This window comes from Labeo rohita, chromosome 15, assembly GCF_022985175.1.
Source record: "Labeo rohita strain BAU-BD-2019 chromosome 15, IGBB_LRoh.1.0, whole genome shotgun sequence".
NCBI classification, from domain to species: domain Eukaryota; kingdom Metazoa; phylum Chordata; class Actinopteri; order Cypriniformes; family Cyprinidae; genus Labeo; species Labeo rohita.
In genome coordinates this window covers 23,123,071-23,140,614 of record NC_066883.1, presented here as the reverse complement: position 1 = coordinate 23,140,614, position 17,544 = coordinate 23,123,071, and the positions used below count along the sequence as shown (strand labels likewise).

The 17,544-nt window shown below is 38.4% G+C and overlaps 2 protein-coding genes across 4 annotated transcripts in view; both read left to right on the top strand.

Annotated features, from left to right (window-relative positions):
- The window catches only part of cluha (clustered mitochondria (cluA/CLU1) homolog a), a 28,507-nt gene extending 23,177 nt beyond the window's left edge, over positions 1-5,330 (top strand). For all 3 annotated transcript variants that reach the window (XM_051128582.1, XM_051128581.1, XM_051128584.1), the window contains exons 21-26: positions 64-189; positions 357-478; positions 571-664; positions 934-1,068; positions 1,180-1,253; positions 2,380-5,330. In XM_051128582.1, the coding sequence (XP_050984539.1) occupies positions 64-189; positions 357-478; positions 571-664; positions 934-1,068; positions 1,180-1,253; positions 2,380-2,506 (678 nt within the window). In that variant the 3' untranslated portion in view covers positions 2,507-5,330. The remainder of the gene's footprint in view (positions 1-63; positions 190-356; positions 479-570; positions 665-933; positions 1,069-1,179; positions 1,254-2,379) is intronic.
- A 705-nt stretch (positions 5,331-6,035) lies between these two features.
- Positions 6,036-17,544, top strand: part of pafah1b1a (platelet-activating factor acetylhydrolase 1b, regulatory subunit 1a) — a 44,346-nt gene continuing 32,837 nt past the window's right edge. Inside the window, exons 1-2 of the mRNA XM_051128595.1 lie at positions 6,036-6,198; positions 14,720-14,965. Of these exons, the coding sequence (XP_050984552.1) occupies positions 14,934-14,965 (32 nt within the window). The 5' untranslated portion in view covers positions 6,036-6,198; positions 14,720-14,933. The remainder of the gene's footprint in view (positions 6,199-14,719; positions 14,966-17,544) is intronic.

Sequence of the window (17,544 nt, the reverse complement as noted above, 5' to 3'; positions counted from 1 at the left end):
AAATAACAAATGAACCTTAAAATAGTTTCTGTGATCTATAAATGATTTCTTTGTTCTCCACAGATGCACTTAGCTCTGTACTGCTTCGCCAATGGCCAGCTGTCCACTGCCCTGAAGCTGCTGTACCGTGCTCGCTACCTCATGCTCGTGGTGGGTGGGGAAGACCATCCTGAAATGGCTCTGCTCGATGTAAGGCTTTGATGCAGAACCTATACTCATCCTTCAGAGTGTACTGAGTATCACATTGATGTAAACTCTGAAAGGCTGATGAGAGGAAATTGATTTCCTGTAGTCACTAAAGTTGGTGCTTGTGGAGCAAAGCCAACCTCTCACTCTGATCTTTCTTTCTGACGTAGAGCAATATTGGTCTAGTGCTTCATGGTGTGATGGAGTATGACCTGTCCCTGCGTTTCCTGGAGAACGCCCTGGCCATCAATTCCAAATACCATGGGCCACGATCCTTGAAAGTAGCTCTCAGGTACATACGCCTGACTACACACTAGTTCAAATCATTGGTGTCAGATGCAGTCAAAATATGTAGTAACATTCGTCGTCTCTGTTCTTCTGCAGTCATCACCTGGTGGCCAGAGTATATGAAAGCAAGGCCGAGTTCCGCTCTGCACTGCAGCATGAGAAGGAAGGTTATACCATATACAAGAACCAGGTACAAACAACCATATATGCACAGTATGTTGGACCTGCTATCCAGTCTAGATAGGACCTTTGCCGAATTCATGCGACCAACTTGAACCCTGCATTAGAGAATGTTTTGCCCTCGTACAAAATTACTGGATTTCGCCAGTGAAATATTCAAAATCCAAAAGCTTCTTGTATAAATACAGGGCTGATTTTAATAATGAGGCTGTAATACACTAATGTATAGAATAGGATTGTAATAAATGTTCATGCAAACTCATTGTACTTATGTTTAAGGTTGGTGAAGCTCATGAGAAGACGAAGGAGAGTTCAGAGTACCTGAAGTACCTCACGCAGCAGGCTGTGGCTCTACAGAGAACCATGAATGAGATCTACAAGAACGGATCCAATGCCAGTATAATGCCTCTCAAGGTCAGTCACACTTCAGCCATTCTGGCCTCATACGGCTGAAACTATTGTTTCATTAACTTGCCAGGATGTGTGTTGATGACTTATTTTGTTTCTCTCTGTTTGCCTCTGTAGTTTACGGCACCAAGCATGGCCAGTGTTCTGGAACAGCTTAATATCATCAATGGCATCATCTTTATTCCTCTCAGGTGAGCAAAGGTTTACACCATTTAGTTATATTTTTTGTCTTTTGGTTAAATATCTATTAAAGGGAACACGTATTAAGACTTTTATGGCTTAATGTAACATAAATGGTATCTCTTGCTGAAATATGTAGAAGAAAACCCATGGATGATTTATGTTATTTTTATGGGGCGGTTATATAAAATGGTTGCACTCAATGAGCTACTGGTGCTACCTGTTGCTATTTTTACCGCAACACAACTCTGAAAATAAAATACTGATGCGATGACAACAGCTGCTGAAAGAGCTACAGGTGACGATGGATATACGTAGGCTTAAAACAAATGTCATACCATTTGATTTTCCCCACAAGGAGTCTAAACGCCCTGGATATCGAGTGAAATCCACACTGAGAGACTCCTTCAGTGGGAAATGCTTCAGAAGGAAAAAAAAGTGCATTAAGAGCTGGGGGTGAAAACTTTTGAACAAAATGGAGATGTGTACATTTTTCTTATTTTGCCTAAATATCATATTTTTTTCATTTAGTACTGCCCTTGAGAGACTACAGAAGAAAGTTACATGTTTCCCAGAAGACAAAATAAGTTAAATTTACCCTGATCATCTTCTCTTAATCCATGTTTCCTTCTAAAGCATCAGTGAGTGTTTGAACCTTCTGTAATAGTCCCTCAGATGGATCTTAAAATCATACAGTTATTGTTGAAAAGGGTTGAAATACACAAAAATGCTGTAAAACCAAAGAATCTGTGGGACCAGAAGGACTTTTCTGAACAGTTCACCTGCTCAGGACAAACAAGGGACTCATGAAGAACTATCACTAAACAAAAAAAAAAAAACAGCTGTGGGTCATTCAGGTAACAACAAAGTATTTAGAATAAAGCATATGTAAACTTTTGAATGGGGTGAACTATTATTTTCTCTTGTGGACTATATGTAAACATCTTTTATGTGAAATATCTTATTCAGGTCAGTACTAAATAAAAAATAACATGCATTTTGTATGATCCCTCTTATTTTGGTAAAATAAACATTTTGCAAATTCTGCAAGGTGTATGTAAACTTTTGATTAACAATATAATGCAACTGTATATAAGTTGTTGAAAACTAAATTCACGCCATTGATTCTTCACACAGTCAAAAGGACCTGGAGAACCTTAAAGCTGAGGTCCAGAGACGGCAGCTGATGCAGGATTCTGGGAAAATTGAGGAACAGCAGGGTGGTCAGTTAGAGCTGGACGACAAGCTGCCTGTGGATGATTAACAACCCCAACCATACAGCGCCTCTCCATACGAGGAGGACACGATGCAGCAGCCATCTGTTTGAACCTGTGGACCTGAGAACTGAGCTGTCTAATCTAACCAATTCACTTTGAGCATAACAGGGAGGGAAGAACCAGGAACAGGAGACAAAAATGTGTACAGAGTGTAGTTTGTAGCTGTAAAGAGAACGAAAGCAGATGTTTAACACGTGCAATTCAACAACACAACCCCTCGAGGTCTACCAGAGGGAGCGTAGAGAATGGTTCCTCTGTGAGTTTGCACAGATGAGGCTGGAGGTGACCAAGGATGACCATGACATTTTATACCAGAGCCTTATCCATCCATCCCTCATCCCCATCTCTTTCCTTCTCACTGAGCCCAGGATAACCACAATCCGTCCCAAACCAACCCACGAGTGTAGAGAGATCCTAAAAACACACCTCCCTATCTAAACCTCAGGTGATTTCTACACTGCGAACCAGACGTTCACCATTCACCGTTCAATTCAACAGAGATAGACACAAGAATCATGGGATTAAGAATGTAAACTCTAAAGGTCTAGTCTCAGGACCGAATGCTAGTATTGTGTCCCATACGTTATTTCTGCGCTCGCCGTGGCTGCTGCCTTTAGACAAAACCGGATCGATGCAACTACAGATGCGACATCTGTAAAACAAGGAATCTTTTTGTAAAAGTACACGAGAAGCCATTAGATCCTTTCATGTAAACGTTAATTTAAGCCATGTCTGTTTTATAGAAATACATTTGGAAGCTGTATAAAGCTTTGTCATTGGGGTTAGACAGGTACTTGATTCTTTTTGATTGAAATGCTGATTTGAAATGTCCAGCTTGAATTAGACTGTTGTGTTGAAACTCTTTTTCACTTTAAAAGTGCGTATGTGTGCGTGTCTATGTATGTGTGTCTCTTTATGGCTGTCCGTGCTAGCGGATTCAGAGGATTCCTCCAAAGCTGCTGCACCAGAACAATATCGTGATGATATTTTTATACGGAGACGAAGATGAAGACTAAGACGAAGATGTGAAAATGCGCTACTAATATCATGGTTTTCAAGATCCGTTCAGTGTATTCTCTTTAGCACAAGACTTGTGTTTGGTTCCTCCCTAGCAGTATTTATTGCACTTTCCAGCGCCGGGTCTCATATGGAACCGGCAAAAGAGGAATAAGATGGGCTGCTTCAATGTAACATACCAAAAAAAAAAGATCAAGGATGATGTGTTTGCTTGTGTACATGCTTTGTGTGTGTCCTGCAAATGTCAAAAAAACGTTATAGCTGTGCTCAAACTGTGTATGAAGCAATATGCTGGAACTAAGTGCACCTTGGATTATGCACATGGATGCAAGAAAACTGCTAGCCTGGTTGTATTTCCCTATAAAACAGTAAAATTGTTTAAAAAATGGTTCGTATTTGAAGCTTGATGGGGGGGGAAAGCAATGTAATTGATATTTATGAACAAGAATATGTAATTATATGTGAGATTTGTGCCTATTTAAGCTTATATAAGTCAGTAGGTTGGGGAACTGTATTGCTTTTATATCTGCTTAATCATTTCTTGGTGGATTTTGCAATCAGAAAGACTGAATGTTGGACAAGTTTTTGAAAAATCTACTTCAGTACCTTTAGGTGCCACATGGGTGTGCTGTAGTCAATATATTCATTGGTAATGGACATAAACTAAATTTTAAGATATTGCATTAGAATATATCAACTAGATTTGAATCAAAACATTGAAACTGGAGTTCAATATTATCTTAATGATTTCAAAATTAAGTATTTACCAACAGGATGCCATAGTAACTTACGCCTAACAAGCTGGTGATGGTGGTAGCTTGATGGTAACAGATGCATCAGGAGTTCAATGTCAAGCTTGACCTTTGAACTAAAGGGTTAATGAGGAAATCCTAACACTTAACCTTGGGTTTCTCCTGGGCTTTGGTGTATAAAACAAGTAACCAATCAGCTATGTAATCAGATAATAACAGAATGTTAAATATGATCTCAATTGAATATATTCAAGCTTCCATAGTTCTCATAGTGAACAAACCAGTGGATTTAAACAGTGTTTTAAATTTAACCGCAACGATCATTTTCATAATTAATAACAGTCACCAAATCTGTGATGTGTTCATGTTATGTAGCAAAGCAACATGTCAATTGAAGAGTTCAATAACTGCTTGCATGACGAAACCAATTTGATGTATCTAGATGTTTAGTAGCCTATTTTTAGAAAGGTTTGGGGTTTATCGAAGACGAGGACGCAGAAACAAAATAGCATTTTTTTATTTTAAAGTTAATTTGAAGTGTTTTGAATGTCTTCCTTGGTATAATATTCATAATATTCTTCAAATTACAGTTTAATCACAAATGTGAATGTTTCTGTGTGAAAGCGTGCATATAAAAGAGAAAAGTCGATTTTTTTTTGATTTTGTAAATGGTTAGTTAAATCTCTTATCAAATGATTTACTGTACACCAGTATTATCACAATTAAAACACCCATTATCCTCAGTTTGCAGCACATTTTGTTACATTTGCGCAAAAAAAAGTCATTATCTGAGGAAATCTATATAGAGCAATATACAGTGCTCTGTCTCAATGTCATCTGGTGTTGAAGAAAACAAATCACTTCTTTTTATTTCTGTTTTTTTGTTCTGGTTTCGACATGAACAATTTGTCATGCCCTTTGTGTGTTCGTTTTGGTTTCTTTAATGAGTGGTACCTTATGTCAATTCTTCTAAATAACAATCTAATTATTTTTGGTCCGAGTATCCTTTTGTATTAAAACGAATAAAGAAACTAGAAAACAACGTGTGGTTACATTCATTTAAATGTTGTGTATACTGTCTAAACACAAAACACTTAATTTATGAAGACTATAACAGCCATACACATAAATATTTTGCTTCAGCTGACTGAAAAGTTACATTCAAGGCCTGAATAATGTAAACTGGTTTGTGCACGTGACACAAGCATGACACAGGTGTTGTTTTGACTCCAGCAGCTGAGAATAGAGGTCACACGCTCTGATTAATGGAGAAGTTCACTTCCAGAACAAAAATGTGCAGATAACGTACTAATGTTTCTAAAAAAATTACAATTTATATACTTTTTAACCTCAAACGCTCGCCTTGTCTAGCTCTGCGTGAACTGCGTGTGTATTCCGGTTCAATACAGGTAGGGTACGTCGAAAAACTCCTATCTCATAGACGAGCGTTCGAGGTTATAAAGTATATAAATTAAGTTTTCCTCAAAAAACAATTACTTTACGACTGAAGAAATAAAGACATAAACATATGATGACAAAGAGGTGAGTATATTATCTGTACATTTTTGTTCTGGAAGTTAACCTCTCCTTTAAAGTTTTGATGTGGCTCATGTGAGAAATAATTGTTTACAGTCGGATTTTATAGCTATCCGCAATACTATGCGATGAGGTGAATATTTATTCAAGAAACGCCCACAGTATTTGAAAGGAGGGTGTGAGATTGAAGGGCGTGCGCGCCTCCGCCTGCTGAAGTCAGCCCATGCGCGCTCCCGTGCCGTGTAGAGGCGAATGCGGCGCTGCAAGGAGGCAGACCCCGAGACTTCAGCCCCCCTTTTCAACACGAAAATAACACTTATTTCGTTCCCTAACCGCGTCATCTGAGGAATAACATAGAGTGCTGACTCTGTAGGGTAAGAACAGCTCATTTGTGTCTTTCTTTGCGGTTGTGTTGGATATAAAATCGCCGGTCGAAGTGCTGTTGTAGCTGTAATTTTTGCGCCTCCTTTTCTCAGTGTCTCAAAATGGCGGACGCGGCCGTTGGAGAAATACTTCAGCTTCTGTTTTTTCTACGTTAGTCGTGAATATATCGACAGCTCCAGTAGTGTGTATTGTGTGAGCGTTATCGCTAGAAATATAAGAAATGATCGCACTCAGGTCTGTAGTTTTAGCGGCTCGTCAGAGGTGTGTGTTGTCGGCGATTCAACACGTCGTTTCATCAATGTCATGTTAGCTAGCAACAGTTGGCTAACGCCCGTGTTAAAGCATACCGCTGTTTTATCACCTCTAAACGTTAAATTCAACGTTGACCTTGCTGTGTGCATCCGCGTTTTGGGTAAACAGAAAAAAACAGATCACCCAAACGAGCATTTTTGCTGCCTACCGGTTGAGAATAAGGGTGTTGAGGGATGTGTTGCAAACCCTAGTGAACTTCCTACCTAGACAGCTAGGTAGGAGTTAGTATGGTCTGTAATTACTAACCTGACATGTTTAGTATTGTAAACGAGCGTCAGAATGATCAAACACCTTGGTTGTTGCTCAAAACATGATGAGATGCTCGACCCAGACTTCAAGGTTATGACACACAACCGAGCTGTTTGACAATTACTAAGCTCGTTTGCATATAAAACATACCTGCATTAAAGGTTAAGCTGAAGATTTGGACTATTTGAACCGGTACCTGTGCCGAGCTTGTCTCAAATGTAGGTCAGCTGATTCTTTGCATGCAGATGATGATCTGTCATGTTGTGATTATCACTCCTGCAGTAACGTTAAACGTGGCCCGTCATTTCAGCCCAACGATGTAGTGCACTAATTTAATGACTGCTTACTGCATAACTAACAGCATCTTGCATGCAAATATAAGCATGCTGAAAAGGCAAGCATGTGCATGTTGCTTATCAAGGTGTGAATGCTTTGAATAAATGTGGTGCCTTGTGTGCTTTCCATGTTCTCTAATCGTTATGGTGCCTAGATATTGTGCCAAGTTTGCTGTACACTCCCTCTAGTTGTTTGACAGGTGTCATGGATGGTTGCTTATTATTGCAAGCATGTTATAGCTTGGATTTAGTTCACTGAACTGAATAACTCATGTACATTAAGACTGTTTAAAGATGGTAAATTTGCACTGCAAAGGTGGTACAGAAGTACTTTTGAAGTGGCTTTTGTGTCGCTACGCAACCTGTTTAAAGGGACAGTTCAGGCAAAAATGAAAATTACCTCATGTTTTACTCACCCCCAGGCCATCCTAGGTGTATATGACTTTCATATTTCAGACGAATACAATTGGAGTTGTATTAAATGATGTCCGGGCTCTTCCAAGCTTTATAATGGCAGCGAATGGCTGTTGAGATTTTGAAGTCCAATAAAGTGCATCCATCCATCATAAAAGTACTCCACACAGCTCTAGGAGGTTAATAAAGGCCTTCTGAAGCAGATCGATGCATTTGTGTAAGAAATATATCTATATTTAAAACTTTATAAAACATAATATCTAGCTTCTGCAAGTTTTCGTATACGTGTTAATGAGAGTGGCATTCCAGCAGATGACGTAGGAATTCTATTAGAAATATTGAGAAAATTGCCTTTATAGTTGTCCAAATGAAGTTACTAATCAAACATTAGGTTTTGATATATTTACAGTAGTGAATGTACAAAATATCTTCATGGAACATGATCTTTGCTTAATATCATAATGATTTTAGCATAAAAAAAGATAATTTTTTTTGTTGCTACAAATATACTTGTCCTGGTTTTGTGGCCCAGGGTCAAAACATTTTTCACAACAAAGGAAAACCAGTCTCCTCTTGGCTTATATTGAAATCCTCTGACATTTTTCTTTACAGATGCTCATTTTGTACTTCATATTCCTGACTAGTTTTTGTTTTGCTCTCTCTACTGCGTTTCTGTGTTCACCAGATACAGTAAAATAATAATGACGATGCAGGTTAAAATACCTGTTTTTTATGCAAATATATTTGAAAATATAATTTATTCCTTTGATAGCAAAGCTGATTTGTTAGCAGTCATTGCTCCCATGTCACATTATCCTTCAGAAATGCTGTTTTGGTGCTCAAGAAACATTTATTATATCAGTGTTGAAAACAGTTGTGCTGCTTAATTAATATTTTTGTGGAAACTGTGATGCATTTTTTTCTTTGAATAGAAAATTCAAAAGAACAGTATTTATTTGAAATAAAAATCTTTTATAAAATTATACATTTCTGTCACAGTTGATCTATTGAATGCATTCTTGCTGAGTGAAAGTATTGGTGGTGTTATTATTATTTTTTAATATAAAATCTTACAGCCCTCAGTTTATTAAATAACACTGTCTATTAATAGTTTCATTCAGAAACATTAATTTCAGTGTCTGGCATGGCACGTCATGCTTTATAATAATGTGCTGCTACATTGTGATCTCAAGTAAGTGTTATTCATCTCACGTCTTCTGATCTTTTAAACTCTCTGCCATTCAGATGAGCTGCTACTCAGCATTCCCTTAGTGGAAATGTACTGTGATCCAGTAATCATGGCTATTCCATCAAGGGGATGAGAAAAGTGATTATTAGTCCAAGCTTTATTGGCTGGCTTTCTTTACCAGCTTGCACAATTCCACAAAGAGGGATGTTTCCTTTTGCCATCTGTCTTAAACTAAAGAAACTATTGAAATAACAGACTGTTTTTGGGTTTGAGATGCATGGGAAATGCTGGTAGCAGATTACACTTCTATCAATCAACATTTGTGTTATATTAATCTAGCCTAGGTCCTTGTTGACTATCACTTATTATCTTTATACTGATAAACAAACGGTGAAGACCAGAATACAGCAGATGCTTGATTTCTTTGTTTCATTCTTTGTCTTAATCACATGCTCTTGTTAGTGCTCAGCGCTGGTCTTTTTATAGCAGTACCGGATAATCACTACTGGACTGTTTTTCCCTCAGTTGTGTGGTTCGGCTGCACACAGGCGGTTGCTAGAGACCCCTCCAAACCCTTGGCTGAAATAATGCAGGATAATTGTGCGTTGTGGAGTCCCAACAGGCAGTTTGCAGTGACTGGGATGGAGGTGGCGTGGCATGGAGTACTGTTACTGTGGGTTTGGTTTGCTCACTGGATGTGCGTCTGCAGAGAGGAGGTCATAATGTGTTTCAGTGCCAGTGGGGATCAGTAATGCTTTCACCATGGCAACTAAAAGCTCTAATGTTTGATGTTAAATGTAGATTTCAAGATGGTGGGTCAATAAGATCTTGTCATTGTTTTTGATTCATTCTGTTTACGTACTGACTAGGATTATACGGTTGACCCCAAAAATTTACACCCTCCCCCCCCCTTCAGAATCATTAAAAATGATAATTATTTTACCAGAATAAGAGGGATCATTCAAAATGCATGTTTTTGTTTTAGTACTGAGCTAAATAATATATTAGACATATAGTCCACAAAAGAAAATAGTTGAATTCATAAAAATGACCTGGTTTAGAAGTTTACATTCCTTGATTTTTAATACTGTGTTGTAGAGGTTGACCAATGTATGGGTTTTGTCGATTAATCGGCAAAGATGGTTGATTGGCGGAACTATTGGTTATTGGCAAAAATCCATGCAGATAGTTTTTCCCGGGTTGGGTCTGTTGCTGGAGCGGCTGAGAAGGTCGTCATTATACAGCAAAGTCCCTATAGTCTTTGTTGAAGGAAATCACTGACAACACGTGCCATTTGTTTAGACACGTGACACTGCGCGCTGCACAGAGCGGGACACTTCAAAGGTGGATTTTAAACCTCAACAACGAAACAGTGTGTACAGTATACTGTAGTGCATGTTTTCATGTCAGTACTAAGCGATGAATTTGTTGAGTAGATGCTGCATTAGTGAAGAAAGGACAGCATTATACTTTTGCCCGTTTGGTGATCAAACAAAGTCTTGTAGACCGCCGCTTGAATGGAACGCGACGCGTCTGGTGTGTGCGAGATACGGGATAGCTGTGAGTTCTTCTAGATGCGGCGCTGCACTTTTGCCCGTTGTGTGACTAACATGTTTTTATATTTTGATTAGATAACCACAAATGTTCTAGAATAGAAGCAGTTACATTGTGAAGGTGCACAATATCCATATGTAATTCCAATACTGTGGCCTTTGTGTAGATATTTGATTGTTGACGTAATGTTAATACTTTACAATATGAGTCTGTTTGTAGCATTAAGATTGATAAAAGCTGTAGAATATAAGTATTGTTCATTGTTAGAGTGTGTTAATTTCAGCATTTACTGATAAATTTTAAAAAGTTGCTTTTGTTAACATTAATGAACAATGAACTAACTGTAGTGGTCAATGTATATAATCAATATTAATATTTTTATTCATTTACAAAGTATGGTTCAGTAGGCTACTTTTTTTTTTTTTTTTTTAAATAGTAGAGCACTATTTATTTTCCATTCGGTATCCATTTTAAAAACTATCTGTCGATTAATCGATATCGGCCAGTGTGGTCCAACATAATTATCGGTAAAATCCAATATCGGTCAACCTCTACTGTGTTGTTACCTGAATGATCCACAGCTGTGTTTTTATGTTTAGTGATAGTTGCTCATGAGTCCCTTGTTTGTCCTGAACAGTTAAACTGACTGCTGTTCTTTAGAAACATCCTTCAGGTCCCACAAATTATTTGGATTTCCATCATTTTTGTGTATTTGAACCCTTTTCCAACAATGACTATGATTTTGAGATCCATCTTTTCACACGGAGGACAACTGAGGGACTCATATGCAACTTACAGAAGGTTCAAACACTCACTGATGCTCCAAAAGGAAACACCATGCATTACGAGCTGGAGGGTGAAAACTTTTGAACACAATAGAGGTGTGTACGTTTTTCTTATTTTCCCTAAATGGCATATTTTTTCATTTAGCACAGCCCTTCAGAAGCTACAGAAGATAGCTACATGTTTTCCAGAAGACAAAATAAGTTAAATTTATCCTGATCTTCTAATTCAAAAAGTTTCCACCCCCCAGCTCTTAATGCATGGTGTTTCCTTGTGGAGGATCAGTAAGTGTTTGAACCTTCTGTAATAGTTGCATGTGTGACACAGCTGTGGATCATTCAGGTAAGAACACAGTATTAAGAATCAAGGGGATGTAAACTTTTGAACCGGGTAATTTTTATAAATTCAACTATTATCTTTTATGTTAAATATCTTATTCAGGTCAGTACTAAATAAACAATAAAATGCATGTTGTATGATCCCTCTTATTTTGGTAAAATAGCATTTTTAATGGTTCTGAAAGGGGGATGTACACTTTTGACCTCAACTGTATGTTATGGCTCGGTTTGATATGATGTGTGACTGCGTGTTTGAAAATTTATAAGCTTATAACTGCAAGAGCTCATTATGCTCTTTGTGGCCTAAGCTTGCTTTTTTGACCCTAATCTAATTTTCAAAGATTACAGTTAGTGTTGCAAAAGTCCCAAAGCACACTGATATGAAATAGTCCTTGAAACAACAAATATAGTGCTAGTGGTAAATTGGGTCTGCTTGAATTGGATTCCATCAGCTGCTGTTAATGTTTTGCATGGCAGAGACTGAAAGAGCTACTATGTCATTACAGGTCCCATTTCAATAAAACATCCAAAAGAGAAGAAAGAACGAGATGGAGGATAAAGAGCTCTTCTTGCTCTTTGCATATCATTCGCATTTCTGGCATTGTCTCCTGCTGCCCTTGCTGTTAAAACACCCAGTTAAAGGGGGGAAAAGAGGTCTGGTGCATATCACATGTAACGCTGCTGGGATTGGCAATCCTACTGCTGCTCTGTATTTTTCAGTGATTATCTAAACCGTTGTAATGACAGGCCTGTCAGCATATCAGAGCCTCTCTAGTCGTTCATAGTTCAAGTGGTCCTTAGGATCTGGCAATTTACAGATAAACGTTTCAACCAGCAGGTCAGTTGCTGATAAAGACTGTTCTTTGAATCTTATTAATAATATTTTGTTGGAAAGGACTTGTTTATTAGTCTCCTTAGTGTGTGGCTCAGTGCTGAACCTGTCAGATTTATGTGTGGAATGTCTTTGAGTGTTCAGTGCTCTGGTGGGGAATGTGGTATGCTAACCTCTTGTTCTTCATGAGTAGTCCCTTAGACCCCTTATAGCAGAATGCAGGTTTCTAAGAGGCTTATAGTGTTTCCCCTCACGCGTTTCAAAGAGCACTGACTCTAATGGCTGGATTAGCTGTTTATTAGGCAGGCTGTTTGTTTCCAGGATGATATTCTCAATTTCACAGTGTGTTACCCACTATGGTTGTCTCAATAAAAAAAATGTAAGTAATTTGTATCATTGCTAGATGAATTTACTAATACTTGATACTGATTTCGGACAATATTTAAAGTCTGTGTAAATGCACACATTATAAATCTTAGAAATGTATTGCTGAAAAAACATTACAACAATTGTGAATTATGTAGTAGTGAATTGTGCAGTTAGACTGTTAAATAGTTTTCCAACATTTTTGTAATGAGTTGCTGTCTTTACATAAATGCATATTACCTAGTAGCAATAATTTGCACGACAGCAGCCTCCTTATTCACATTTATTTGTGTTTGAAAGAGAGGTGGCAGCTTTTCTGAGAGTGAGCGCGGTTTCAGCGCTGAGAGCGGACACGCCCACAACGTTTGCGAGCAGAGAATACGGCATATTTTTTAATCATTCAAATTTGGCTGGGTGGTTAATAGCATTTTTCCATGGTGTGACAAATATTTAACACATTTAATATTGCTTTACATGGACTTTATTAGCAACTAATATACTTTTAAACATACCTTATATCCATTCATTCATCCATCCTTCTTATATTCATGAGTTCAGTATTAATTTAAATATAATTTGTGTTTGTTTGTTTGCTGGTTTTTGTTGTATTTGTTAGACTTGTTTTTTGTTGTTGTTTTTGCCATGAAAATAGCCTAAGATGCTGACATGGCATTGAATAAAAAATATGCTGCTGCTACTACTACTACTACTACTACTACTACTCAATATTAATTTAAGTAATAACAAATTAAACAATGGGACATAGTATTCTTAATTTAACATTTTGGAGTAGACATCACAGTTATGTCGCTTGCAGCTACGCATTGTGATGGAGGAAAATCACTGTTAACAAGTGGAGAGAAATGGGTAAAAACCATGAAATAAGACAAATTATTATTGTGCCTTTGTATGTAAGAATTGGAATACAGATCATTTTTATAGAATACTATAGTCAAAAATGCCATTTGATGCTAAATGCAGATGTTTAAATGGACAGATTACTGATGAAACCTGCTATGATTACTTTTAAAGCATAAATGATTTTAAAAATAGGTCTATATAATATTCACATATGCAGTTCATACTAGACATTGTATTAGCCCTTAATATTTAAACCTATAACATTTAAAATAACATTTACCTATTTTATCTTACTATTCTGACAAGTTTATATCTCCCAGTTCGGACTTTATAACTCAAATTAACCCAACAATAGCGAATTTGTCAATTCTGAGGAAAAAAAGCCAGAAGTGAGTGATATAAACTCATGATTCTGAGCTGAGGGGAAAAGAGAAAATAATGAGTTGTTTTCTTTACCAGAGTTGTGGGAGATATTCTTGGAATTGCAAGAATAAAGTCAAAATTTTGAGATATAAACTCAGATTTACCTTTTTGTATTCTTTGCTTTCCATGGCTTCCATGGACTGCTACTTGAAACTGTAATTTTCTGCCACCAGATAGGCTCCTCCCACAAAAACGTTATCAGTGTTGGCAAACACCAAATTGGTCTATGAGTAAAATAAGATTTTGGCTGTATTAACCCACCCCTTGTCCCATCTGTTCATCTTTACTCAAAGAAAATTGACTGTTTACATGTGAGAGATGTATTATGCATCAGGTTGTGGATGATACCCAGTCCTGGCTTGTAGTGTGTGCTTGTCTTAGTACTATTGTAATATGGCCTCTGTCTATATAGTCTTGTTGTAAAGCAGCAGTACTTTTGCCTTTTCCGACTACATGGTGATCTCTCTTTTAGCTAAGAGAAATTCAGAGTCCTGCTTGTTGCTGTCAAACTGTGTATCTCACTGGAGTGCAGAAGTAGGTTGATGCTAAAATCTGGGTCAGCGGTCCCTTTTACACGTGTTCAGAGCTCCCGACAGGGGCAGCAGGAGTCCGTAACAAAACGCTCCACATGGCAGCCGATAGAGAGGCCTGAATGCATGCTAGAATGAGATGTGTGCTGGGGGAAATAGAGCAGATGGAACACCTGATGAAATGTATGTTAGCCCCCAAAGCTACCGTCAGAGGAACACGGTCAGTAGCATATTTCCACTGCTGCCTTAAGCCTGTGTGACCACTACTCCTCTGCATTGGGAGGTCTGTTATCGTGAATGACGAATGTGTCCTTTTCCTCCACAGATGCAGGGACCGTCTGGCTGGTAGATGCCTGCAGGCTGTCAATGCGTGGTGTTCCTGGAGACCGTCTTCAAGGAGAAGTGTTTGGGGTGAGCTGCTGACCGCCCTGCAAGCCGGACCCGGCGTCCTATCTCTGATCTCCTGCCAAGGAGACAGCAGTTGCTGCACACTCTACACCTGACCCCCACCCCCGCCCCGTCCCGTCCCCGCCGTCACCATGGTGCTGTCACAGAGGCAACGTGACGAGCTGTAAGTTCACACATACAATGGTGAATCTGTGTGTGTACAATAGACATCATCATAATCATTTCTGAGGAGCACTCATACCTCATTAAACCTTTAACCACAGTCAATTACATTATGGATTTATCCAGGAGTTTGACAGCTGAAAAGATCACTGGTTCGCTCTCATGAAGAATCAATGAGCAGATGTGTCTACAGGAGGTCTAGACAAAGCCTGGACATAACCCTTTTGTGTCCCCTCAGGATATACGTCATTGTAATGGGCTCGAGAGAGTTCTAGCCACTGTGAGAAATCTAGTCGCTGAAAAAGAGCTGTGGATTGGTCTAGTTATTGAGTTGTCTTGCAGCTGTATGAGGATAAATTTGGCCTGAGGTCCCGAACACAGTGTAATTAACCTTCGAACGTGCATGAGGTGGACAGATAAGAGCTTTTAATCATCAGTATGAGGTAATGAGGAAGAGATTAAAACCAGTTGAATATGTAAAGCTGTTTACCCCTCCTCCATAGCAGAGGATATAGCCTGGCTTTCCATGATCAACCTAATGAAGATATTGATGGCAGGAGCTTATCTTTTGTTATCCTGACAAAAACGTGAGAAATGTGTCCACATCTGGTCTATATGTTTGGATGTTGATTGGTTACTGTTACTCTGTGTTCTGCAACCTGAAGTGGAGGCAGCATTTTATGGCATATTCGTTATGCTGCCAAAGATACCTTGTTTTCACCACTTCCTAAAACAGCATTGCACATACAACACACTTGCCAAAATGCTCCTGTAAGTAGTTTTGGACCAGAGCTTTAGTGTTACATTCTTAACGCATTAGTTCACTTCCAAAATAAAGATGTCCTGATAATTTACTCACCCCCATGTCATCCAAGATTTCTTTCTTTCTTCAGTCAAAAAGAAATTAAGTTTTTTGAGGAAAACATTCCAGCATTTCTGTCCATATAGTGGACTTCAATGGGAGTCAATGCAGTTTCAATACAGCTTCAAAGGGCTCTACAAAATTCCAGCTGAAGGGTCTTGTCTAGTGAAATGATCTGTTATTTTCTGAACACAAATAAACATTTTTATGCATTACGTAGACATTTTAGAAAGGTCACACGTGTTGTAGGCGGAAGCACCGATCTAGTGTTTACAAAGCGAACGTGCAAAGAAAGTCAAACACCCTTTACAAAAATAGGTAAAACAATAGCTGTGTTTCCATTACCCTTCAGATTGCACGAATTGAAAATATGCCTAATGGAAATGCGTAAATTCAGGCAATTCGAAAAAGCAATATTTCCTAAAACTGCAATGGAAATGGCTTTTTCACATTTACAGGTCACCTTGTGTACATAAATCACATGATCATTCTGTACTATAAACTCAAAGAACACCTCATAAGTGGCTGCTTACTCAAGCATTGACTACACACATGCTTGAAATAAGGGGCTTTCCTTGCCATTAAAGCTTTGATAACCCCTTATTTACACTGAACGATCAAGGCCACTCTAGTCAGTGCTTGTTTTTATACCAGGTGTGCTGCTTCTTGTTTCACTTTCCATGCTGCTCTCCATGCTGCTTCTGTAAAGATGGATGCCTACGTCTCCTATGATTGAAATTTATGGCTAGTGCAGTGGCTTCAACATCCGTAAACATTAATAAAATATCCCCAAATCTATAATGGAAACACACCTACTGATGTCAGATGATTTTAAAGTTGGAGGAGAAAATAAGTCGGAGTTTTTCACCTTATTCTTTTGAACTGGAGTACAGAGACAAAGAACTGACCACACGGGACCTTTCCAACATGATTACGTAATGCGTTTAGCACTGCGCTGCGCGTGTATGACTTGTGCAAGACAAACATTTGTGGTTAAAAGTATAGAAATATTTATTTTTAAAGAAAATGACTGGTTGATTCACTAGACAAGACCCTTATTCCTCAGCTGGGATTGTGTAGAGCTTTTTGAAGCTGCGCTGAAACTGCAGTTTGGACCTTCAACCCATTGGCTCCCATTGAAGTCCAATATATGATGACATGGGGGTGAGTAAATAATCAGGATTTTTTTCTTCTGAAGTGAACTACTCCTTTAAATGAAACCCTTGCACTTGATTTAAAAATGCTTTTTGTAAATTTTCTGTTGGAAAGTTCCATTTTACTTGGGTCAAATGAAAATTGTGGTGCTGTTGAAAGGATGTTAACCTCCCACTCTGCATAGATTCACTAGCTTGAATGTGAACAGTCCTACTAGACTGGCAGCAAATGCTGAGCAGTTTTTGTGAATACTGGTAGAATACCAGGGGGCATCTTGATGCATTAGTGTTGGATTCATTAGGACAATAGCAGGGGAGAAATAGAGGCAGTGACAAACTGACTGCCTGCCTCAACAGTTTATTTTCCTCTTTGGCAGATTTCATACAGAGCACATGAATGGAATCTGTGTTGTTCAAGTTATTCAGGCTTTTCTCAATGCATAGAGCTCAGCTGCTGGCCATACAGAAATAATACTTGACTTTACATTCAATTTTTTTCTGGGGCATGAAAAGAGGTTTTGTTCTCTTTGGCCTTTATGGACTTTAAGGTCTTACTTGCCTGGC